This window comes from Thermobia domestica, chromosome 10 (genome assembly GCF_964235325.1).
Source record: "Thermobia domestica chromosome 10, izTheDome1.hap1.1, whole genome shotgun sequence".
Lineage (NCBI taxonomy): Eukaryota > Metazoa > Arthropoda > Insecta > Zygentoma > Lepismatidae > Thermobia > Thermobia domestica.
The window spans coordinates 264,819,288-264,847,282 of record NC_137463.1 but is presented as its reverse complement, the minus strand read 5'-3'; the positions used below and the strand labels follow the sequence as shown (position 1 = coordinate 264,847,282).

At 35.8% G+C, this 27,995-nt stretch overlaps 1 protein-coding gene across 1 annotated transcript in view; it reads left to right on the top strand.

Moving 5' to 3' along the window:
- Nucleotides 1-19,469, top strand: part of LOC145661926 (neutral ceramidase-like) — a 151,807-nt gene extending 132,338 nt beyond the window's left edge. The window contains exons 11-14 of the mRNA XM_081727275.1: nucleotides 114-281; nucleotides 9,383-9,504; nucleotides 15,649-15,814; nucleotides 17,789-19,469. Coding sequence (XP_081583401.1) covers nucleotides 114-281; nucleotides 9,383-9,504; nucleotides 15,649-15,814; nucleotides 17,789-17,878 — 546 coding nt within the window. The 3' untranslated portion in view covers nucleotides 17,879-19,469. The remainder of the gene's footprint in view (nucleotides 1-113; nucleotides 282-9,382; nucleotides 9,505-15,648; nucleotides 15,815-17,788) is intronic.
- The last annotated feature ends 8,526 nt before the right edge of the window (nucleotides 19,470-27,995 follow it).

Below are 27,995 nucleotides of genomic sequence, written 5' to 3'. Positions count from 1 at the left end.
GTAAACAAGTTGTATTTCATATATTAGCTGCACTCAATCGCAAAACTTTCATTTATTCTAACCGTTTTACATATTTGTGACTAATACTTCTGAGTTTAATTGTATTTCTAAAGGGAAGGCGTTTAGAAGCAGGCCCTTATCCAGAAGAATTTATGAACGACCTGATTTCTCTTGATCTTGGAGTGTTTTTTGACATAGCCGGTTTTGATCATGACTATGGAGACTGTGTTCTGCAACCTGTTTCTCTTGCTCGACCTGGAGATATTGTTCGAGCTAGATTTGTAAGTAAATTTATAATTGCAATGTTAGAAGTTAGACCTAAATGAGTGGGACCTAGATAACTGAGAAACTTCTAATACTTCGAATCGTGTCCTTCATCATTACTTCCAGTAAGTGAGACATATATGTTTTCAAACTACTGAGGAAGAAACTCTCATGTGATTCCACTTATCCAGGTTTGATTGTATCTGATTGCATTGCATTGTCTTTAAGAACCTCATAGAATAAAACATTAAACAAAATTGAAAAAGTAGAGCAATGGATCGTAAGTGTATCTTTAGTATTAATGATCTGTGTGGTTGTAATGTCGAGAAATAGTTATAAATTACAAAACAATTTGAAATATTCAGGAACTTACAGGGCTTAGTATTAATCCTACTCTGTGAAGTGAAATCACTAGTTATTTAAGTAAATACAGGAGTATATATACATAGAGACAATGAAATAAAATATGTAATATAAATACTTATTTTACATGGCACAAACAAGTTGGTACTCGGTTAATATATCATACTAGAGTTGGGTGAGAAATCTTACTTAACACGGAATGAAACAGTGCAGAGAGTAGTACTTATTGTCAGCTGATAGCTGCTTCTCCTGCAACCAACATACGTTTTTCTAGGAATATCATTCACATGTTGTGTATAAGTAGCCTATCAAGTGGAGTTTAATGCATTTTTATGTCGAGGCTAAAAAGCGGACAATATTGAAATAAACATAATATTAGCAAAATTAAACATAATTTATTATCAATTTGTCCGTTGGGTGTCGACGTTTCTCACCTGCCTCAGACATTGGTTGATCACTACGAAAGTTAATATTAGAAAAACACCACTGCTGTATATCCTATATATTGCTGACGTGCCAATACCAGAACCACAATTTATGACATTCAGGTTGCTGATGATACAGCATATATTGCTTTTTATTCTTCAATGGATTGAATAAACGCAACATTACAACCGCCAATTGATAGCTCGCCAGTTGGTATCTCAAATGGAAACTTAAATTAAATCCATCTAAAATACAAACGACGTTATTTGGACTAAATCAAACAAGTACTGTTTAACACAAAATCTAGGACTTTTCACCTTACATCGCTAGGTTTACCTCTACTATTACCAAATAGCGTGAGGTACCTTGGTGTTATTTTCGACAAACATCTCCCTTGTAACGCCCACCACTCCAATTTACTAGTTAATATTTGTTATCAGATCAACTTGTTACCAGTTTAAATATCACTAACTGGGATGTTCTCATTCTTTATACATATAAAGCTTTTTGTTTGTCCTGTTGTCACGTATGATCATATCGCCTTTTACTGGCTCCACAGAAGTTTTATAAAAACTACAAGTCCTGGAACGCCATGTCTTACGCCTTGCTTCTTCCTTACAGAAGATGCCTCAAGTAGCACATCTATAAAAATACACTTACCGCATCTTTACAGTCTTCGCTCTCGTTACATTTAACACCGTATAACAGACGCTTATCCGATTCTCCAGGAACTCTTAGACCAGACACCAGCTGTACCACGTTACACACGTTTCCCATTATATCACCTTCTTATATCTACGAACATGATTAGGTCATTGCTCAGTATAAACCCCGTCGTCGTATATATTATCACCATCCATCCATTGCACATACTTTCATTAATAAACTCTTTGTTTTCTAACAGGGCTTCACGCGTTTGAACTACTTTGAGTAGCCCCAGAATAGAAGATTAACACCCTCGTAACAACTAACATCATATATCTTTGTGTTCTGTTACTGCACTCCATTTCACCATATGAATTACATATTATGCTCATATCACCTTCTTCTGCATGCCTAATATACATAAAGTATAAAACAGCTCTTCCAAGCGAAAGAAAAATTTTAAAATTTCCATATTGCCCATCAACTTATGGTTGAGGTGAGAAAGAAGAATATATGTAACGCTATGGCTTAGGGAACCCGAAGGTACACTGACGCGATCACAAAAGCTTTCCGCTGACTTCTATCCTTAGCCAACTGGATCCAGTTTCTATTTTCTATTCCAATTTCTGCGAGATCCATCTTAATATTCTCCTCCCATCTACGCCTAGATCTTCCTAATGGTCGTTTTCCGTGGTCTTCCAGTTGACTTTGAAAATGTTTCTACGTTTTACCATCTTGGCTACATGACTTGTCCACCTGAGCCTCCTAGACTTGATGACTCTAACAGTGTTTGGCAAACCTAATAAATTATGGAGTTTCTTGTTATGAAGTTACCTCCATTTCCCATTTCTGTTTCTCTTCGGTCCGAATATTTGTCTCAGGATCTTGTTCTGAAATACTTTCGGTCTATGTTCTTCCTTCAGAGTAAGCGACCATGTTTCGCGACGATACAGAACAACAGGTATAATTATCGTTTTATAAATTTTAAGCTTCAAATTCCTCGACAGAATTCGCGATGACAAGAGATTTTGAAGTGAATAATAACACGAGTTGTTTGCTTTTAGTCGTCATTTAATTTCTTCGTTAATATGGTTTCGATCTGTTAATGTTGATCCTAGATATTTGAGAGTATCCACTTTATCAAAAGTTTCATTTGATATTTTAACGCATCTATAATTTCCCGCATTACGAACCTGATGAGCTTCCATGTATTTAGTTTTCTCTGCATTTACTTCTAAACTCATGTTCCTGAAAGCGTTTAATAAGATCTCTGTATTTGTTTCTATTGTTATCCTATCATTCCCTATTAAATTTACGTCATCAGCAAAAGCCATAACCTGGTTATACCATTGGACTTAAAGGTCTGGTTGTTTTTTTTTAATTTTTCTTATAGCGTATCTCAGGACAAAGTTGGATAATAATGGCGAAAACGCATCTTCTTGTCTCAGGCCATTCTCGACGTAAAAAACTCGTGGATTTTCGTACCCGCACTGCACTTTGGGATTCATTTAAACATATCTTAATCTATAAAGCTTTTTCGGTATTCCAAATTCTGTAAGAATGTTGTACAATGTTTCTTTCATAAGCGAGTCCTAAGCCTTTCTAAAATCAATAAATAGTTGATGTACCAGAGTATTGTATTCCCACTTCTTTTCGAGTATTTGTCGAATGGTAAATATGTGGTAGATAGTTGATAAATTTCCTCTAAACCCGCACTGATGATCTTCAGTAATTTCATCTGGGTATGGGTTCAATCTTGCTAATAGAATATTTGAAAGGATTTTATAGGATGTTGACAGAAGAGAAATGCCTCGATAATTATTACAGTTAGTTCTGTCGCCTTTCTTGTGAATTAGAACAATGCTTTATTCTTTCCACTCTTGTGGCAATTCTTCCTTGTTTCAGATAAGGAGAATGTGTTTGTGTATTTTGTTTTACAATTTTTCGCCTCCAGCTAAAATTAACTCAGCCGGAATTTCATCTACACCCGAAAATTTGTGTTTCTTTAATTTCTTTATAGCGATTTCTACTTCTATTAGATTAGGTTCTGGACTATACGGTTCTGCGGTGTGTAGTTTCCTTTCTCCAGGCACATTAGTTTTGGGCTGCGTGTTAAGCAATCCACCAAAGAAATCTTTTCATCTGTTTAAGATGCTATCTGTATAGCAGTGAGAGCTGTTCTGTCAGCTTTCTTTAATATATAACACGATGATAATAGTCTTTCTTAAATTCGTTGATCCCCTTATTCATATCCCAAATGTTTTTTTTTTTTTATTTTTACTATTATCTTCAAGTTCCTTAATTTTAGCTTTCAAACATTTGAGTTTCTTTGTTCTAAACGTTTTGGAAGTTTCCCGCCTGATGTCTACGAAATTGTGTGTGGGTATTGTATTCGGAATTTGTAGCCAACGTAATTTTGTATGCTTTCTTTTCTCTAATAGTTTAATTCATTCCTGGTCGGACAACTGTTTGTTCCTATTTTCGAGTGTCCTTATTTCTCTTTTGCTGGTATTTTAACGCTATCTCTAATTTCAATCCAGTTACGCTCAACACTAGTGCACTCAGATTCTTTTAAAACCAAGAATCTATTTGAAACTTCAATCTGGTATTTGTCTCTTACCTGGCTCTTTTCTAATTTCTTTAAATCACATCTCTCCGTTTTCCGACATTGAATATTTCCTTTATTGAACAATTATATCTCTCTTATTATCACTGCTACCGGATAATGAGTAGTGTGACAATCAGCTCCTCTAAACGGCTGAATGTCAATTATGCTAGATTGTCTTTTTCTATCTACTAAAAAGTGATCGATTTGATTATGTATTTTCCGTCTGATGAGGTCCAAGTGTATTTATGAACGTCACGATGTGGGAATCTTGTAGTCTTCACGACAAAGTTTTTGGATGTTGCTAAGTTCAAGAGTCTAACACCGTTGTCATTACTTTCCTTATGCAGACTTTCGTTCCTTATTATTGGTTTGAAAATATCCTCTCATTCTACCTTCGCATTGAAATCCCCTAATAGAATTTTCATATGGTATCGCTGAAGTTGGTCAAATATCCGTTCTTCTTCTTCGTAAAAACTGTCTTTTATATCGTCATCCTTATCTTCTGTTGTGGCATGTACATTTAAAATAATAATATCACATCACACATCCTCCAGAGTAATAAAAGAAAGTCTACCATTAACAAATTCAAACCGCTTAATTGCTAATATTATTCGTTTGTGAACGAAAAACCTTGTTCCTAATTGGTGATTTTTCTGTTCTTCCCCGCAAAAGAACGTAAAATTTCCGGACATCCCGGAGTTCTATTTCCTTCCCATCTAACTTCCTAAACTCCATCTAGGTTCATCCTGTATTTCTCTAACTCACTCGTTACGGATTTTAACGCACCTGCCTTATAAAGATTTCTAATATTCCAAGTTTCAAATGTCGTGTCCCATTTTCTTTGGCTGAGGTCTTGCCAACTTATTAGTCCTGGTCTGACAAGTAACACTTCACATCGTTGCTGCCGGTCTGACGCTAAACTATACATTTTCGGAAAGCACTAGTCCTAAATAGGATAACTACACAGTGCGACGGTCAGACGTTGCCGCGTTCAGGACTTATGGAGCGTCAAACATTAACATGGGGTTTATGAGAGTAACCATAGCAGTCGTATTATTTCATGCTAATTCGTCTTGCATTTGAACTCTGTGCTAACATTTGTGTTGTAGCAGTCGTATTATTTCATGCTAATTCGTCTTGCATTTGTACTCTGTGCTAACATTTGTGTTGTTTTTGTGTTTTTTAGGTATGCGTTGTAAGATGGATCCGAAAGTGGTCGTTTGGGCTCTGGTGGCCGAGATCGGGACAAATGAGCGCAATCCAAATTTGGAAGAGCAAAGGATGGTGGCACACATCAAGTCTCTTTTGACCAGCGGGATGGAAGTCGTTGAAGAGATTCGTACGCTCGGCTTCGGTGACAGTGATGGTGACCAGGGGGACGGAGACATGGATTTTGGAGACGAGGAAGACCAAGAGCAGGAGGATGCAGAGATGCCTTCGTCATCGCAGCAGTCTCATACGTCTTCCGCATCTGGCTCATCAGCGTCAGAATACCTGCCCTCTCCTGTGAAGAAGCCGAAGTTCCAGGATCAGCCTCCAGAAGACTCCAAAATGACACCAGAGCAGTGGCGCGAGTACAAGGCAAAAGCCTATGCCTACTGGACGGTAAATCCAAAAACAGGTAGGCCTTGGAACACAAAGACCGGTCGTGCTACCCACTCGACTCTGCAGAATCAGTTCAGGTATATTCGGAACATTGGCGTGCTACGTCACTTTGGGGCAACACAAGGCAAAGATGACAAGAAGACGCTGATGGCAGAGATCAATGAGGCAGTTCGGGGCATGTTCGCGGAGAAACAGCACACTGCTATCATTCACGATCGAACGTTGCGAATTTGGGCTAGGCAAACAGCTAATGAACTGGACCCTAACAAGAGTCTCAAGTTCAAGGCATCACCGTCGTGGGTGTACAGATTCAAGAAGCGCAACAACATCGTGGACCGTGCAATCACCCACAGGGTCGGCAGGACCTGGCAACTGAAAGAGTTGGACTTGCAGCAGCAGGCTGATGCTTTCGTATTAGCGACTCGCGAGCTCATTGCAAGCGAAAGCATCCCACCAACGCAGGTTGCCAATGCAGATCAGAGTAGCTTCAAGAAGTTGTTGCAGAGTACTCGCACTCTCCGTACCAAAGGAACAACAGTCGTGCGAGCGGTTGTGGGATCCATGAGCGCAACAACCCACAGCTACATGATCATGCCCGTGATCACCATGGCCGGAGAGATTCTGCGGCCGATGTATGTACTGGTGTCGGAACCAAGTGGAAAGTTTCCGGGAAACAAGCCTGCAGATCCACCGAACATCAAATCATTTGCTGGCAAAACGTCCAACATGAACAGGGACGACCTTAAGGACTTCTACGAGCAAGTGTTCTGGCCAAGCATGCCTGATGATCGGAAGAAGATCGTTTTGCTATTGGACTCGTGGACTCTGAACAAGGACGACAATCTATCGAACGCACTGAAGCCTGCCGACGTTGCGTTGCACAAGAGACTGATTCCTGGTGGTTGCACTGGAAAGATTCAGCCTTTAGATGTGCATTTCTTCCGTCAGTACAAGTCCTTTGTACGCTTTGTGACCGACACACTGGCCATGGACAGTGTCATGGATATCTGGCATCGCGATCGATTCCTGGCACTACAGTCGTTTTCACTCTACCAGTTCAGCGCACCCCGATTCAAGAACCTGATCCGGTACGCTTTCCACAAGGCTGGCTATCTGGACGAGGAGCCGGGAATGTGGATCTCTCCGCACGAGTACTGCTTTGACTCCCTCGACGAAGGTGACGTGTGCTTCACGTGCGGCGAACTACCGTTCGTCAAGTGTGCACACTGTGAGCGCACTCTTTGCATCTCTCATGCTCTGTTCGACGATTTGCACATTGATTGTACCCTTTAACTTACGCAAACAAGTGCTCAATCAGACAACGTCGATTCAAACGTCACAAACCTTGTGTTCTTCTTCGTTTCCTGTAACTCTCATAAACCCCATGTTAATGTTTGACGCTCCATAAGTCCTGAACGCGGCAACGTCTGACCGTCGCACTGTGTAGTTATCCTATTTAGGACTAGTGCTTTCCGAAAATGTATAGTTTAGCGTCAGACCGGCAGCAACGATGTGAAGTGTTACTTGTGAGACTTCTGTGAATATTTCTGAACAAGCCTTTATATATATATATATATATATATATATATATATATATATATATATATATATATATATATATATATATATATATATATATATATATATTTACAGAATGAGGTTGTTAGCCTCATCCAGACCCCCAAGCTGAAGGACCAGTCCTAGTCGTCTCTCCGCGACTGCTTATTCAGTATATTCGCAGCTAACCTCTATATCTAGAGGCCTTCTCCTCGATCCGCAACCTGATGACGTGTCAGGCCGTGATGACAGGAACCCACATTACAGGGAACAAATATAGATATAAATCTTGACACATCTTCAAGTGATAGTGCCAATAAGTGAATGCTCATGGCCCGAGAGAATGCGTTGCCTCCTACGGCCCGTCCATTTTTGGATGAGAATGAAATTGCACATTGAAGAAATCAGAGTGGATTCTAAGCGTGGTTGCCAATGAAAGAAATCTGCCATTTGAGGTTGAAAATAATCTATTTTCAAAATTGATCATTTTACACTTTGTAGTATTTTGAAATATAACTTTGTTCGCCTATGGTCCCAGGCTTGTCATACTTCCGGTATATTGTATATATGTAAAGGATACTACAGAGTCATGTATAGTATACTTTTGGTCTAGAATCATGTTTCTTTCCTTATAGTATTATCTTAGAAGTAAAAAGAGAAAGAAAGAAACCTAGAAGACAAACAAAAAATAAAGCATAGATAAATAGTGATACTACTTTTTATATTTATTTCTTCGACGAAAAAATATAGTAAAATAGTGAAGACATGAGCATGGCAAGAAGGACAACCATTACCTCTCACACCACAAATTACATTCCTAGGATAAACTTTAAAGATTCAAGTAGTTTTCATATTTCTATTGTGAAACTTGCATACAATTTTATTGTTTATTTCCTTGTTACATTATTTGCTGTTATGTGTTGCGTAAATTGCATTGTCAAACGTAATATCTTTTTTTACTCAACCATGATTCACAACTTTGAAAGTTTTAATTAGATCAATTAAATGATGAAGTGACCTGATTTTTCATATCTTCCATTGCTACAGTGGACAATGAATGCTAACCTGCACAGAAAAAACTACATTCTTTTTTGTTACGTAATATGTAGTTATTTACAGTTCGTATTTTATGAGACATTATTAATAATTTGTGTTTTTGATGTAATTTTTAAACACTTGTATTCATTAAGTATATACTTTTAAAAATGCATTGCTTACTTAGAAGTCAACAAACATCGTTCCTATACAAATATGTATACTGAATAGTTAATATGTAAATGTGCTTCAAAGGAAGTTCCTAGAAGAACTGCTTACACAAACGAACAAATTATAAATTAAAATAAACACGAAGCAAGCTGAAAAGGATTTAGTTTTTAAAAATGAAAGGAAAATTATTACTGTGGTGTTTACCACTTTCAGATTAAAAAGAATTTTTATTAGCTTAAAGATGTTGCTATGCGTATACGCTTGTTTTGACATCAATCTGAATTAGACAATTATGCGGGTATGAAGATAAATATTGTAACGAACATATACAATTAAATATTACAGACCCAGTTTGTTTAAAATTATGTAAGTACTCACCAAAACTTAACGACGATAACTATTTCCAGAAATTAAACTAATTTTTGCTTGTTTTAAACTTTGTATTTCCTTACTACTTATCATTTATTTCGCAGAAATTGAAAATACACTTAATCAACTATGGCTTCTTCACTTATTATAATTTTAACAGCATAAATAAAACTAGTTTAAACATGTCTGGCCACGAGCTTTGTTTTAATAAGGTACTGAACTATTATCCTTGTTGTCGTACACATAAATATATATAAATGTTATCGTGGCAATATTAACTATTCTTTGGAATTGTATAAGCTATTTGGATTGAGAGTAAGTATTTACAATTCGTTACAGATTTCAGGTCATCCAAGGAACAATCTTATGACTGAATCTTCGTATTTATATGTAGAAAGATTCCAACCAACAGCCGACAGCAACTGGACCGTAGTGGCAACCGATGCTAACTGGGAGACCAAGTAAGTTTTTACTGTAGGTATTTCCTCTTATTTAGTCTCTTTAAAGGTGTTTCGGAAAGAAATGTAAATTTACACCTAACAGTATTCAGCAAATGAAGGCGTGCAGCTTGCTTTAACCCTTTTACTACCAATTTTCTTTCGGAGTGGGAAACATTAAGGTGGATCACCACCCGGAAGTCAATACATATTTTAGCTCATTCTCTTAATTACTGCACAATGAAACGTTACATATTATAAATATTGTACTATAAGATAGAGTTATGTTTCGTTTGGTTGTGTCTTCTGATATCAATAAAGATAACAAATAAAAGAAAATATTTGATTTTTTTTACAATGAGCACACAAGATGGCACTTGCTGTTAGATCTCATTAGAAGTCCTCAGTTTTATGAAATGCTCATTTGTGTGTGGAAAGTATTTTAGAGTAACGATCTTATTACGAAATAGATATATTGTTTGACCGTTTATCGTGTTATGTTTCACATTTTATTTAAATTTTAATTTACATGTGAGGAAATAGATTTTGAGAAAAACTTGCGCCGGACACTATAATGCGTTGTTGCCAAATTTAAAAGTTTACTGTCGTAGTCACAATAAGAAGATTCCTAGATTCTAGCGTTGCAGTTCGAAAAGCGGAACTTAGCTGTGAATTGCGGTAAGGGTCGAAAACAAATTTCTCCAACAAATATCCAAGCAGAATTCCATCATTACTCCTTTTATTATCTGACATCAGTAAACATTCGACACTATCTGGCAACGCCGTACTATTGAAGCAGCGTTTAGCATATCACCGAGGGCACCTAGTAATCAACCTTAATGTAAGTTGTTCTAAAATGTATAAATATTAAAAAAAAAAAATATTTCCTGCCGTTTCGTTTCTCAACATGAGAAAGGAGTAACATATGTGCCCCACTGATATTTTTACGTGGGACCTATATGTCCAAGCAGTAGTGAAATGAATGATCAATGAATGATCAATCTTGTGTTTTCAATTATGATATGTATATTGTCAGAAAACCAGGTGGAAAACCTTCAAGTGGAATCTGTAATTATTCTTCATTTGCTGAATACTGTTAGGTGTAATTATAAGAATTAAACCATTAGCAGGCTTCTCTTTACCAGTGAAACACCGATTCATAGCAATAACATGCGGTAAATTACCACGGGTTCTCTGAGAATGTATTGCAGGACATGTCCCAGTTGTAGTAAACGGGTTAATCCTTGTATTGTCATACAATAAAGTCAAATAGACCAAAACCAAAATATCGTTGATTTATTCATAATCGTAACAGAAATAATACATATATAAATAATTTTGATAATGCTTATATGTGATATTTTGCTTCACGCTCTAAAATAAAGTTCATTTCAGAGACGAATCAATTATCTAATTTTACACTTCAAAATACTCGTTTTTCGTATTTATATATAACTAGCAGAATACCAATTCTTCGTTCGGTGACAGTACGTTTCGTTTTGGACAGAAAGGGCTAATTTGGATTTAAACAACATCGGAAGTGTTAGTGTTCACCTCAGCGACCACGAAAACTATGTACTCGATACTAATACCGGTCATTTTTGATCATTTGTAAATATCTTTCCCTCCTCTTCTCCCACGTTGTACCGTCAAAGTGAAAGGATACAAACCATTCTTGACCCGAACTTCATTTATGTTGAAAGTTCGATCGAGATTGGTCACGTGGTTCAAGAGTTATTATTCGCTTCCCGTCTCCTACTTGTAGAAAGAAAGGGAAATGATAAAAGAGATCCCAGGCTCGAACCTCATCTACATGGAAAATTTGACCGAGATCGGTCGGATACTTCAAGACGTACAAAATCACAAATACAGTGATTATCATTTTTAGATACAGTATATAGATAGATACACATACTAGTATTCAGTCAACAGATATTGAGTATAGTGAATACTAGCTTTTGTTTTGAGTATTCAAAATAACAATAAACTATTACAGAAATGCAATAAGACACACGCCTCTACAACACTGATTAGGATTATAACGTTCCATATCAGACGAACACCAGTAGATTATAATTTATAAGTTGATTAAATTCTATGCTTGTTCAATGAAGAATAGTGACTCTTTTCAGCTCCAAGGCTGTATGGGACGTGGACTTGAAGTTTAAGGTGGAGTTCGAACTACTGAAATACGTTCAAAGCTTTCTCGCCGGAAATCAAACTCAAGACCCTGTGTACCAAAGGAGTGCGTGCTATTTGCTAGACTCGTAGGAAGATCAAATAATTTAGACGATTAAGCTACGTGAATACATTAAAGAAAAACAGGAATTTTTAAATTATATGGAATCTTTTCTGAGAAAGTTATTTGTGTTAATAAAATGAGCACTTTTCTCGGTAAAAGGAGCCAATCTGTTCAAGAGAACACTCCTAAGCAGTGGCGCAAATCCAAGGTGGGATGAGGGGCACATGTCCCCTCTAATCTTGGAACTGGCTAAGACTGTCTCCCTAATAATCCGATTTGAAATATGTTCTTTTGGGGGGAGAAATGTGATGATTTGTGTCCAACTGCCTCAAAGGAAAATGAGATGAAATTGATGTCTCCCCAGAATAAGCCGCAAATCTGCCGCCTTCCAATGTTGAAGAGAACTCTGCTCGCTTGATCTTTCACAACATTGTTTTTCACCTTCATAAGCATTTTGAACATCACTTAATACGTATATTATATGGGGAAACGTTCTTACCCGCCCCCCCAAAGTTGAAGACAGATTTGCGCCGCTGGTTCTAAGGTAGATTCTGACAATTAATTTTTACTCATTTGTAACTCACGCATATATATTTCCCCAAGCAAGGTGCAGTAATTGTATTCTTTGATAGCAAAATCATGGCTTCGGTGAATGAATGGGTGACAACTCACGTTGAACGAGTCCTGTGAAAGCATTCTAGAAACACATAATTTCAGTTCATTCAGTCTTTCCTCTGATTAGATATATCTTGTTGTGGTCAAATACTTGACCTGAATAGATAATTTGATCTAGCTATTTCGATTCCTATTGAATCTTCCTTCAGCTTTTATAGGTAATTTTGAAGGATTATAGTTTCTTTCTTTCTTTCTTTTTTCTTTTTCCTTCTTTTAGTTTCTCCAAAATCTGCTTGTTGGAAATATTGACAACGATGTTTGAGGAAGATCGACTGAGAGCTTTCTTTTTCTTTTTGCTGAGGGAAAATGTCAAACACCACAATTTTCGAGGAATATGGCTTCGAATGGGTAACATGTGCAGTGATAGGGGACGTGTTTGTCGAATAGCGGTGAACGTGCATTTTCAGTGTACAACATTACGTTGTTGCAAGAACATAATCTCTTTGTTGTTGAGAAGTTTCAAAATATGCTTAGTCGTCGGTTCCAACGCAGTATGCATTTCACATCAGTTTCACGCTTTGTATCAATAATAGAAGCCACCACTTGAGTATTTTGTTTAAAAACACTGGTTTAAAACAATTATTTGACGGAAATTAAAGAGCAACTGCCATATCTTCTTTGGTTTTAAGTTTATTAGCTTTCCAAATAGGGTATATTTTCCTCCTACAACCTATATTAGTTATTTGGTTGGAGTGGAGTGTAGCATCCTTTAGATTACCGATACTAGATGAGGCGTGGACTTACAATTTAACACGGAATCCGAAACACTGTAATGGGATCAGTATTTTTAATGTTCTCTCATCGGAAACCAAAACCGGTACCATGCTGGTAATGTTTTTCTTAAAATATACCCAATTATTGTATTCCCTTCCATGATCTCCTATATTAATACATTATCTACTGTAGTATAGTACAATTTAGTTCTTATTTATGCTTTTTTAGTCCCTGGGCCTCGTGAGCCATATAACTCACACGTTTTTTTATCTTGAGAGCCGCGGAGTGCGCAGGTAACTCACCTACCTTGCTGTAATATTTAAACAAACCGATTTGTAACCCTTGGGCAAAACTTTGCATTTGGATAACTTACAGACACACAACAATAAAAGAATTATTTTTGGTTGAAGTAGAAAGATTGTTTTGTTCTAGAAGTTCTTAGTCTATTTTGGTAATAAGACATTCTTGTTTTTCTTACAGCTTGGACTAGCACAGAGCAAAAAGAAGAGGGAGTACTAGAGTGTTATGCACTCTGAAAAACCGGAATCAAGCACTTCTGGGCATACGTGGGCATACATATGGAAATTCGAATTAATTATTTTAAAGGAACTTGGTTTATCAAAATACCTTTAAATATTTAGGTAGTCTGTTCTGTACCTATTCGTCCGAAAATCACAAACTATCAAGAATTACTTGATGGCGATCTATCGATTTACCTAGGATTTGGCGAGTCGAAGATTAGGTATCGAGTTCGTTGCTAGACGTAATGTTAAAGCACCAAGTGGTAAAAACCAATCATTTCCGGTTTTAAGGTTAATCACTATAGAGCAGAAACGTTAACAAACAAGGGGTATTCAATAAATTTTGTACATATAGTTATAAAATTATTGTTAGTTACAATATGATGATGAAGTTTCAGGTGGATATATTTTGATCCTTTGGCTACAAGAACATGTCACTGAGTGCAGCCTCCATCTGCTGCGACACGTTTCGTCTAACGTTTTTTCCATGCCTTGAATGCACTTTGATTCAATTCAGGTAGCTGATATTTACTCCATTGTTTCACACAAGAAATGAGGGCCTTGGCATTGTCTAATGCTTTTCCTCGTAGGTGGATCTTTAGACTACTAAACAGGAAGTAATCTGGAGGACTCAAGTCCGGACAATAGCGAGGCTCAGGGACAACTTCTCATTCCATTTTCATGATTTTTTTATTGTGTGATTATAACTGTGTGAGTCTGGCCATTGCCATTATGGAGATTGATGATCCTACCTTGTAGCTCCAATCTTTTTGTCTAGAGAATACATCGTACCTTATCCAGTGACAGACAATAACACTCCTTGTTAATTGTAGAGACATTCCAAAAAGTAAATGAAAATGACACAGCAATGATCCCATAAATGGAGGTAATGATTTTCAGGCCTGACCTAGAAAGTCTAGGTTTTGTGAACAGCTGCAACTAACTTTGGATACTGGTGCGATCCAAAGTGTAATCCCTATAAATCGGAAGCAACTTTCTATGAATTAATGTAGTTTTTTCATCACTGGTTTTGAACAGGAATTTCATTACCAACCGTTGTCGGGTCTCGATGTCTACTTCAGGATCAATTGTGGTTTGCCTGTGAACAATAGGAAGGAATAATTATTCTAATTTTGTATTCAAAGAGATAAAACATATTCACCTAAAATGTCATCATCATATTACAACGAATACACAATTATACTCATCTGTCCAAAACTTATGCAACGTCTTTTGTATATTGGGAAACTTTCCAGCAATCAATTAGTTGTCCCCAGAACTCTCTACTAAACCCAGAACTGATTCAAACGGACTGTAACTTACGATTTCAGTATTGGTCTACTTAGAACATGAACAATAATACATAACGAGAAATGGTTTCCTGAAATTCGATTTGGAGTTCTAGTAATGGGCACCATTTCCTCTCTGAATCTTCCATTCGAACCTGAAGTATCAGCAATAAACTCATTTCATTTTTTGCATTGATCGCTTTGACATAAAAGGGGTAATAAATAGCGAGAAATATTCTTTTTTTGTGTGTTCGACTAAACGTCCCAGCAATATACTCCATCTCCGTCCTAATCTCTCTAGTAAAATCGGGAGTAATAGAAATGTTATTACCGTTTTCAGTTTCAATTTAATTGAGAAAAGTGGACGCCTTAGAAACCCATTCACGTGGATTTACAAGTAATACGATTACTAGTTTTGTAAATGTTTGTTCTTTGCATTATTAAGTATTGAATTTTACAGAAAGTAGGTTAACATTTAACACTGGATTTCTTCTTTCCACCGACTGAAAAGAAATCCCTCTAAATCTTCCAAGTTGCTTGTCAAATTTTTAGATGGATATACTAAAGTGGCCCAAAAGTAGATATACATTCCTGTATGTTTTATATATCTAGGTCTGTATACCTACTTTTGGGCCACTCTGTATATAATTTTGCTACAATGATCGCACATTTACATTAATTCCCATTGTCATGCTAGAAAAAAATATTTTGTATTTGTTAATTTCAGATTTATTTGGCATCGGACATGTTTTCTTGGCTGTAGCGAAGCTGAAATCCAGTGGCAAATTCCTGCAGATGTTGAACCAGGTAGATACAGAATTCGACATGTTGGATACCACAAGGTGATACTAATTGGATCCTACCGTTACGAAGGCACGTCGGAAACTTTTGAGGTAATCATCAAAGTTTTTACTTGTTCAGGTTCCAACACAGTTAAATTTTATGAATAACGTATTTAAGAATAAATTATAAATTCAGTTACCACAAGTAATGTTTAGTTATTTTTTAGGGTAGATGATGGACCCTTTATGATATGATATCTTTACTTACAAGTTCAAAATGCTTTTCATAACTAGTTAGTTGCTATGTATTCTTTTCCCAATTCATACGTTTTTTATTCGCAACTTCAAACGAATCTGTTTTTACTTCACCATCTAACTTATCTTCAGTATCTAACTTATTGTCTTATACGTATCTTCCTAAATACACTTTTCAGTGGAATTCCACTATAACATTCGTGTATTCCTGTTATTTCCTTACTTCTTTCAAATAAGCACTTTCGGTCTTCATGCATTTCTTTTTCTACATAAAATCTTATTTTTCGAGATTACCCTAAATATATACCCCAGTATGCAGCAGTTTCAGCAAATCTGCCACTTTCGAAATGTATCCTTGAAGTTGGCAATTTCTCTCGTCGCTTTGATCAACGAATTTTCGTGAGAACGTGGCAGTGTTGCTTTCATCCAGGAATGTGAAAATAATTGAAGAACTACTTTACAAAAAGAAGTAAGTCTTCAGTCCAAAAGAATTCACCTACGGCTAGTCACATATCTTTCAATTTTCACATAGTCGGCTGGTTGGCATAGAGTGTTTGGGACTATATGCCAAGGAGTTTAGTTTATTTCCTTTATCGTGCTGAAAGCGTGAATCACTACGCACATTTGTTAATGGATCACATAAATAGTTTCAAACTGACGGACTTTCAACTTCATTTTCAATCTAAAGAACATAAGTCGTTGGGGAATAAGTGAGGCGACTGGGGTAGATGGGGTACAAACTTCTGACATGTTTTGTCTGAAAGTCCCCCTAGCATGTTTTTCCGGTGCTCCTCAAAATGCTGAACACAACATGCCAATTCTAGTAGTATAATTAGTATTGTGATTTTAGCTTGTTTTCAAAAATGCTTAGATGGAGCATATATGTGTTAATTTAGATAGTGCAATCAAGTTCATGATTGCTAGTCATTTCGTAAGGATTGTCGGTTGAATTGAGGTTATTATTGTGAAGATAATTGATGTTTATTAATTTTTTGATAAGTGCCCCAATGGCACAAATTAATCTGTATGTGCGTGCAGAGTCGTACTGTAGCTCGATGTAAGCTTCAATGAAATAATGGTTATAGTATCTAACGTAATCCTTAACCTATATGGATTTGGTATTAACATGTCTTAGCAGTTATCTATTACCTGAAGGTTAAGGGGTGCATTAGTTTGGTAGCGCCATATTAAGTATTGCTACATGGCTGAATGAACTGATGCATCTTAGGTTATGAAAACCCTTGAGACTTATTACTTTAATTTTGCCACAATAACTTCACGAGACTCACCTGAGTCTTGCAGTTTGTACATTGAATTGCAACATATACGTGAATTTTTCAATAAAATTGCCACCAGGGACTATGGTGTAGCATTGGCAGCTCGAACTGAACAGCATCAAATATCGAATGTTCACTTTACATTTCGGCTTAGAAAGTAGTAATAACAATTAGAGAAAACATAACACCTAGTTCTAAAATTATATCCTTTATTCAAGGGATATGGAATACCTTGTTGTTAAATAGAAAAATTTACGTTAGAAATTTTGCGAATATGTTACAAGCCAATATGTCAAAAAATCTTCCAGTTTATCGTGCTTCCATTATAGTAAAACATGGTCTTTAAACTTTAATATTATTTTTTCTTATACAGCTAATTAAAATTTAGAAAAAAATAATTTTATTTGCTGTGGATAGCATTTTCATTTTGGATGCATGTTAAATGACATTCTTCTCCTAAAATTTCTTTAAAACATTTATATTTTGATGATGTCTTTCCTCTTTATTTTTTGTATTATGTTAGATGTGTTGAACTAATTTTAACTATTTGTAGGTAAGAAAAGTGAGTAGGAAGAGTCTGCAAAGAAGCGGTAGTGAGAGGAAATTTCGAAGGAAGAATAGGAAGCGGCAACCATTGATGTAGACTACTAGAATGGAATCTTTCATTCAGAAACCAAGAAAAAAATCTTTGTTGAATATGACAGCTAGTCCATTTTATCCAAAGACTAAGTTTTACTATGTAAAGAAAAGACAACTTCTACAGAAGATGATAGGCTTCCATATAATCGAAATACAAAGGAAACAGTATTACAGAGGCAGTAGTTCATATTATCTCTGGCAGCAAATTATCGTGTTATGCGTAATCTAATGGCCCCGAAAGTGAGTCGACTTTGAGAAATCTAGATTATAGCACCGTTTGGCGCACACTTCAGTTGATCCAATATAGTAGAAGAGTGCCACGAACACGGGGTATTTGTTGTTGAACATTCCACTTTGAATGTCGCAGAGCCATGATATATAGCGCGACCACTCTCGGGCTATATATCATGGCTCTGCGACTGACTCATCACTGACAAAGCCACATCCGAAACAGACCCCAGTGAAGCTAAACTACTAGTGGTGTACGGAATTGACATTAAAGATTCTGGAAAATCCATAACATAACCTGCTAAAGCCCCCTCGGCTCCACCTGTCTCAACCAATTATCCACGAAGTCATTCACAGAACGTTACGCGTCATTATGATTCATAGCAGGAACGTTCATGTACTGAAAGCCACCCGAGTAGTGAAACATAAATAGTTACTGTAGAAGTCCTTACGAGCGCGAACTGGCGGAAGATGATGAAAGCTTGTAGTCATTTTAGACGAGTCGTCGATATATTGACGAATTGTTGAAAAGTTTGAACAATTACGTACAGAAGTATCAATGCAAAAGGACGAGAAATTTCATTTGTTAATTCAACGAAAGTTATTGTCACAGATTCATCGGTGTGGCCGAGATTTGAACAAAGATGAATTGAAGCTATGCAGCCTTAACACAGGATATTTATTACAGAGAAATTCTCACACTGTGTGAATCGGACACCAACCTAGTGAAACTACAAACAGTTCCGTAATACAGCCAAACCATCGCTGGCATTTCACAGATAAATGGAAGCTAGGTCCGGAATTCGTGCTATTCTCTCCACTGACAGCCCTGTAACGAGTGCAAATGCCGGCGTAATGGGTAACTATGCACTTGCATTTCTGATACACTATTTTTTTCTCCTAAGATGTTCAAAGTTCCCAACCTCCGAAGTGTCCCAAAACGAATGAAATAAAATATCGTTCGCGCACCTACAAAGAAGTCTTCACCAGTCGAAAGTGTGCTGTCGGAGAAATTCTCAAGTTGCTGGTAGTTATGTCGGACAAATTCTGTTGTTAAATGGCGGACTGTCATACATTAGATAAGTTAACACTTCAAAGTCCTGTATATGAAAGCCTATCAGCTTTTGTATTGTTTCCACTTAAGTGAAATGTATCTTAATTAAATTGTGATTAAAGACAATGTCGATTACTTTTGCAGCAAAAAACTTCAATTATTGGTACTAATTTTCGTTCCTTACATTAGATGATCGAATATTGTAATAAAATATCTGTGCTTCTTGTACGGAGAAAGTTTCAGTTTTGACCCAACAGATATTTGTTTAGTCCATGAACTAAATAATACCTAGTACAACAAACAGCTTATTAAAATAATACTTCGACGTAGTTCGTGAAGTTTTTATGAAGAGAACATGAAGTGAAAGTAAACTTGAAATACAAGATATTTTTGATATTTTATCTTTGCTTTATTTATTAGATATTATGTCCATTCCAATGATTTTATAAAGAAACGAACCATTTTGCTGCCAATTCAAACATTGTGGACATAATGAAGAAATTTAAAATTTGTGTCAAAATATAACAATGGATTCTGCGACTAAAAATAATAAACCTTCTCTTTTACTCTACTTTGATCTGACATTTTGTTCTAGAATTATTGCTGTGTTTGCATTATCTGACAAATATTCGGCTTGTGATAGCGCAGAAAAGAATCATTTCTACACTCAGGTTGATTTGTACTTTTCTCTTATCTTTGTGTCAAAAATAACTTCCCAAATTCTTTCGGTGTTCTTTAGAAACATCCTGTATATACAGACACAGAGTGGATGGACTACATATGATCTTGAAAAGCTTTTGTAATTTTTAAGCGAAAAGATAAAAGCAATGAAAGTTTGAACGATACAGACATCGACGAGGTAACAATTGTTTTACAGCTCTCCTCTTCAATACCGCTAGAGTTAAAGTTGCAATCCAACACAAAGTAGTCTATTCCAAAAGACGTTTTATCAAATTGTTACATATTTCAAATCTACACGTTAAACGAAAACCACTTATTACACAATTTGTGTTAACCAGTATTTCAAAGTAAGGACTCAGCACTGTCACAAACATTAAGCCATTTTGAAGGGCTCTACAACAGTAAGAAAACAAGCGAGACAGATATAGCAATGCAATGAAAGAAATGCGTTTATACCGTAGTTCACGATTTTTCGGATTTATTAATTTTTTCCTTCTACCTTTGGTTAATATTGAGTGATTAGTAAATAAAGATGATAGAAAGTTTGAAAATAATAAAAAAAATATAAGAAAGAAAAACAAAGTTAAGCTTGATTAAGTGTTTCGTGGCAACCATCCTTTAGAGGAAAATTTGTCATAGGGAAAGGAAATTCAGAATTTCCACGAAAGAGGCGGAAAGGACGAAGAGAAGGGAGTAAAATATTGAATTGATTGGCTTAAACTTACCTAGTATCTAGATCATCTACGAATTAGTATTAGCTTATGTGTGGGCAAATATAAAAACAAACAGAAGCACTCTTCTGTTGAGGCTCAAAGCAACGCGCTAAACGTAGAAAAGCTCAATGTATGGTGAAAAGTGTGAAGTTTTTTCAACGAAGTCCCCTGGATGACAGTATATTGAAAAATTACGCGTAGTATTTTCATACTAGATAAAATCCCATTCCCTTTTCTTGCTTTTCTTCTTCGTTTGCTTTTCCTGCCATTTCGTTTACAATAGTAGAACAACTGTAAGACTTTCATATCATAAGAACTGAAACAAAATAATAAGAAAGTAATTGGAAAGCAGATTTGCTAAGTTTTTTTTAACCTACGTATCTACTCAGAAGCAGAATACTATTATCAGTAATAGGTCCTGTGTACTTGCTTACAGTCAATTTCGTTGCACACTAGACATACCATCTTACAACTCAGAAGGCATAAACACAGACAGGGCAAAAAGTATATAAAGCTTTGCAGGAAACGAGACGACTGCCAATCGTTAGTGCTACGTAAATCCTAGTCAGTGCTACAGAAGAAATGCTATTGCTCCTACATATGAAAAATGATTAACAAATTAAAGTGGCTAATCTAGAGCCACATCAAACCAAACTTGCTACTTTTACAAATACGCTTTTCTGAAAAAGGAAAGCTTTCAGTTATTAGTGTTATGTTAGTTCTCGTCAGAGCTGCAAGCATAAGGGTAGTGCTTCTACCTATAAAAAGTTATAACAAATTAAATTGGCGGTCAAGCATGAATTGCCACTTTTACAAATAAGGTTGGAGGAAAACGAAAAGACTTCAAGTCATTAGGAATATTTTAGTGGTTGTTATTAGCAAACGTTAATACCTTTATGTACAGAGTTATAAAAGTGTCCATTGTAACTTGACATCAAGCCAGATGCCACTTTTGTTTGTTCGTATTATTCTATATGTAAGAGTACTAACGTTGTGTTGTAGAGCCAAAAAGTACTAACACAGCACTAATAATTGATTCCCTTTTACTTTCCCAGAAGTTTATTTGTAAAAGTGGCAATTTCGGGTTGACGACAAGTTGTTATAGCTGCATTAGTTTATTAAAAGCTCTGTACATATTAACGTACATTAACGTACTTTTAACACTAACTAGCATTAACATAGCATCAACAATTGACACCTTCTTGTGTTATCAAAATGTCTTTGTAAAAGTGTCTATTTTGCCATTATCTCATACTAGAATTTCACTTTAATTTATTAACAACTTTCCGTACATAGAAGCAATAATCAGCACTAATAACGCTAGATATTTATACCTTTTCCATTACCGGAAATCTTAATGAGACAAGTTAAATTTTTGACTTGACATAAAGACAGAATTACAATGTAACTTGCTCTACGTACGAGTACCGACGTTATACTTATATCATTAATCAGCACTAACGGTTCGCACCATGTTCGTTTTCCGCAATGCTTATTTGTAATTGTGGCGATTTTTCGTGATATTAAGTCTGGATCGCCACTTTAATTTTTCTAATAACTTTTCGTACATAAATTAGACCGTACAACTTTCCGTACATAGAAGCAATAATCAGTACTAATAACGCTAGATATTTATACCCTTTCCATTACTGGAAATCTTAATGAGAAAAGTTAATTTTTTGACTTGACATAAAGACAGAAATACAATGTAACTTGCTCTACGAACGAGTACCGACGTTGTACTTATATCATTAACCAGCATTAACGGTTCGCACCATGTTCGTTTTCCCCAATGCGTATTTGTAATAGTGGCGATTTTTCGTGATATTAAGTCTGGATCGCCACTTTAATTTTTCTAATAACTTTCCGTACATAAGTTAGACCGTTGTGCTCATAGCACCAACCAGTACTAGTGTAACACCCACAATTAACACTATCTTCATTTCCCGAGCGGCTTATTTATAGAAGTGATGATTTTGCCTTGATACCAAGCCAGAAACGTCAAATTAATTTGTTAATAACTTTCCGTACATAGGAGCACTAACTCTGTGCTTGTAGCACTAACAAGCAGTAACAGAGCACTAACAATTGATGCCCTTTTGTTTCCCGCATGACTTACTCGTAGAAGTTGCGAACTTAGCTTGACGTCAAGCCTAAATCGCCTCACTAATTTGTTGCTAATTTTCCGTACGTAGGAAAACTAGTGCTGTGCTTGTAGGAATAACCAGCACTAATATTTGGTTTTATTATAATTTTAAGATGTTGCTATGTTGACTTGATAAATGTATTTTACAGTTATCCATGTGCTGCTGCAGAAACTCGAAATCATTGGAGTAATTAATCTATCTCTTGCCAGACTTTAAATTTCATATTCTTTGTGAAACGAGAGTGAGGTTAATGTAGATCACAAATTGGTGAAGGAAGTCTCATGAGAATTGTTGTACATGTTGATTACGATGAATTCAATGATATTTCATATTAAATGGATTGTAATTCAACGTCTGATTTATGGAGATTCCAATCTAATTAAACAATGCATTGTTATATGAATAACAAACCAAGGGAGAAAGCTAAGTGAAACTAGCTTTCTATTGCGGAACGGATCAGCTTCAGCATTAATTTCTGAATTAAAGAATCTGAGGGAAATTCAATAATGAACTCTGCTGAAAACAGTAAAGAGAATCACGCGAGACTTTCATTCACGAGATATAAAATATAGATAGAAACCGTTAACCCTTTATTGAGCAATGTTGCGCTCAAGCAACATCGCATTCTATTGCATTATCTGTTCGAATTATAACTTCAGTGATCATTTAATTTACATTATTGCTTTCATACAATATTTATATACATGATTTGCAGGTCGCTTCTTTAGATATTTCTAATCTTAGTCAACAGGGGGCAGTCAAATTTTGTATTGTAGAAGCTTTATTTTCTACGTTTCGCGAAAGTTCTTTTTTTATTTTTTTATTTGTGGTTTCTTGCTATGTAGGAAAATATTTCAACGAAACTGTTGGTAATTACTAAGAGCATTCTTGTGATATTTTACCATAATAGGGCAATGCTGCTCAGTAGCTGCACATAAGACTTATTTTATGGCAATGTTGCTTTGAAATAAACACCCTATATTTTGTAATCAAAGTACAAAATACTTTTAAAATTACGAAATTATGATCAGGGAAACATGGTTGAACCTTAAAAGCAAACTAAATATTTTAATGATAATGCTATCAATGCTTGCCCATTAATGGACTAAAGTTGTCTTACCCGTTAAGATGTTAACGGTTTGAATTCATTAACGAATTTGGCCAAAATAATAATCTGAGATTCTAATAGCTTGAGTAAATACTCAATTAGATGTATCTAATGTTATATACTTTGATCTGTCGAAGGCCTTTGATTCTGTCAGTCACATTCATCTTCTTATTAAGCTTTCCAAAATATTTAATGTACATGTCAAATTTCTCTCTTTAAACACCAGCTACTTCAAGGACCGTAAACAGAAAGTTGTTCTTTCAGGGTCGAATTCTACCCCCAACTCGTGATCTCAGGGTTGCCTTACGGGAGTGTACTTGGATTCCTGTTATTTGTCCTATATATGGATGATCTCTACTCGCACTTATCAGCTCATCTTAGTGGCCTCCTGCTTTTTGCTAACGATTGTAAGTTATACAGAGAAATATCGTGTCTCCATGACATAATTGCGATATAAGAAAACGTAAATTAGCTTATAGGCTGGTGTAAAATGTAGCACTTTAAACTCAACAGTTGTGACAGTATTACCATTACCTTAAAAAAATCCCTTGTTCCCTCCGCATACCATATCAATGATTCCCCTATTACACATTCTGCTAGTCATAATAATCTTAGTGTCATCTTCTATTCGAAACTCAAATTCTCTAACCACATCTCCTCAATTCTTAAGAATTCAATGCTTCTTTATCTATTTATTGAAGTCCACACTGTGGCATCATTAGCAACTTCCTATAAAATTCTGATAGCGCCCAAGATCTAATACTTCTCTCCCATATATGCCATGGCAACACCTACACATCTTTCCAGCCTTGATTCTATTCTCAATTTCTTTATTGCTATAGTCCATTTTTGTGTTCCCGCACTTCGAATATTATCTAAGGAGGAACTCTTACGACATCTTAATATCCAGAGTCAGGGAGTACGCAGAAATAACTCTGACCTGAAATTTCATCATAAAATAGTTAATGAAAACTTAATATCGGAAGCATTACTACAGGAACTATTCTTATGTGTCCCTTCCCGCATAATCCGGAATATACACGTACTCAATTTTGCTCGCCCTATGTTAGCAACTATACAGACGTCTTTTTTTGTTTTACAGTATACTGAACTATTATAATCAAGTAACAACTGATGTGGACGTTTTTTTTTAGTTATCCTGTGTTTGAAAGAGCAATGAAACGAGTTTGTCGAAGTAATATTAGTTTTACACTCTTTGTTCACACTGTTATTTTTCTTTGCTTGTTTTTGTTGTTTTCTTTCTTTTGTTAACATTTCCTTGTGTGAAGTGGCAAAATTATGCTGTATCTGGGAATTTGTTCAATAAATAAATAAATTAATTAATTAATAATTCATAAATTTTTCATCTAATGGTTTCAGGGTATGTTATTGGTATTGCAAAAAGAGAAACAAATAAACTCTGGTAAAATCAGTAGAAGGTCATGCGAACTATTTTCAGGTATGACAGGTATAGCCACCGTTAGTCACCGTTATCCGTTAAAATGTCAATGGCTTGACATAATTAACGGACTTGGACGAGATAATCACTCTAGTTATATATTCCAAGAAACAAAATAGTAAATAAGATCGCTTATATGTATGGGATATGGACTATAGACGCCCACCGTTAATGTCGCGGTTATCCATTAGTCTGCTAACAATTTGAATCCGTTAACGAACTTTGCCGAAATAATTATCCTAGCTATCTATTACGAAAAGCAGAATTCAAAAGACCGATTATATGTATGTGATATGAGCTATAGATAGACACCGTTAGTCACCGTTATCCATTAATACATTAACCGAATGACTTCATTAACGAACTCTTTACGGATAATCACTCTAGGTATATGTTGCAGAAAACATAATTCAACAAATCGCTTACATGTATGGGGTATGAGCTATAAATATTCACCGTTAAAATCGCCGTTATCTGCTAATCCGTTAATGAATTGTTCATTAAGAAACTCGACGGAGGTAATCGCTCTAGCTACTTATTGCAAAAAGGCAGAATTAAAAAAATCGCATCCGTTCAAGCGTTATCTTGCGGAATAACGGACGTACTAACAACAGAATTTTATAAGTCTCACAGTTATTCTAATAACTGTCTCAATAGAATCCAAGTTTTTATATTATTCAGATACTTTGTACTTTCTCTCATTTTGTAGCGGAGCACAATGATTTATTGGTAGAGCACTTACTCCTGTGCATTGGGTCTTTGGTTCGAACTCCGGCTAAATAAGTTTGTGGTGAACAACATTGTGTTCGTGGGTTTTCTTGGGGGTACTCCCCTTTCCTTCCACTTTCTCATCCCACCAATTCTTCTATCATCATTGACTTGCCTTAATTATCTGTTTGCCTTAAGGACATAAGTGTGGGACGTTAAACGGAAAGATTTCATTTCATTTTCCAATTTTGGAAACAAACTTTACAAAGAATTTCTTTGCTAATTTTAGAAGTTATTTCCAAACATAGTTTAGCACTAACACTTCCTGTTGTTTAGAAAGCGTTACACTTTTAGAAAAATTAGAGCTCCTTCGTAGCTAAGCGGTTAGCGTACGCTCCTTTGGCGTGGGAGATCAGCGTTTGATTCACAGTGGGAGCTCACTTGGTTCGGATTTCACGTTAATCAGTAGGTCCCATCTCATATAGCCACGCTCCTGAACTCAAAATCAACTTAACTCTTTTAGGAACCTCTAAACACATGATTTCAACACATGATCGTGCCTAATCGATCTGAATATGCATAATTGGACAGATGCTAATAAGTATGCATTCCTTCGGAATTAGCAAGTAGGAGATCAAGTGAAATTTGAACAAAATGAGTATGTTTGGGTCCTTTTCTGTTTCCCCTTACTATATTCGTAAAGCCAGCAGTTGCAATTGCTTAGCTCCAGTTTTTTCTATAAGTCTCCCTTTTCGTTGATGGATTATATGAAATAGTTTTCTCTGTTGTGGCATATTATACTGTGAATCACTTCTCTTTCATTATTTTTTTTTCATGAATAGATGTTAATTCAGTAGAAGCTTGAACTTCTCCAACTGCTACAAGTTTGTTAGGCGCATTAGAAGTGAAGTTGAGTTTGTGAGGAGTGTTAGAAATGCTCTGGCTTAAAGTTTTAGTAACGTTGTGCAATTAAATATTGTGTAATGTTTAGTGAATACACTACTAAGTCTTCCGAAAAGTTATAATTAGCTTATGGAGAACATTCCCATTCCAGGATAAACGCTTAGATGCTACAAGTCTTTCTAAGAAGGTCGAGAACAAGTAGTCTAGGCAATTGTTGTTGAACCGGGAACAAATTACAATACCATTTCTGTTAATGGATTCTTATGAAAAAAACACCTGAAGAAAACAATAGCGAAAAGTTTACCACTCCTCGAGGTGGGGTAATGTCGCTATGGAGAATTTTCCAACATGGCCGTCATACGCTACTGCTATTTGCATTTTTTCACTTACGTGCCTCCCGTGCTCCTCCTAATTAACAAAGAGCAATGAGTAATATATCTTTGTAAAACTTATAGAACGTACACTCATGTCCAAAATTATTGTCGCATGTCTATAAATATGTTGTTGTACTAATATAATTTAATAACGAATTCGCCCGGTATTTCTTATAATGTTAGTATGTTTATAATCGGCAAAGACATATATGTGGCAAATTACATGTCAAAAGAGCAGCAAATAAGAACGATACAACGAATATAAAACTTTCCTGTCCAGTTAGCAACATTTTGTTTTACTCATTCTAATTTTCGTATTTATAATTCTTTTCCTATGAAATTTATCACAAATATACATTTTCCAATTATACACATAGTATCAGTATTAAAAGTACCCTGAAAAATCATTATCAAATTATATTTTTAAAAGAAGACACCGCTTATTTTGATCACCGACTAGAACAAGAAGAAGAAGAAATTTTTAAAATCACACAAAAAAAGATTTTTTCGAAAATATTTCATTTTTGGAAACACGGTGTATACAGCAGCACAACAACAACAACAAAAAAAATCGTTACTACATACCTTACACATTTGTGAGTAAGATGTACAACAGTCACTGAGGTTTAGGCCGAGGAAAGTGCCCCAATATGGGATACCCTTTATGGACTGTATCACCGATTTCAATGGAGGAAATACACATATATTTCAATGCAGACCATTATATGAGAATACCCTGCGACCAC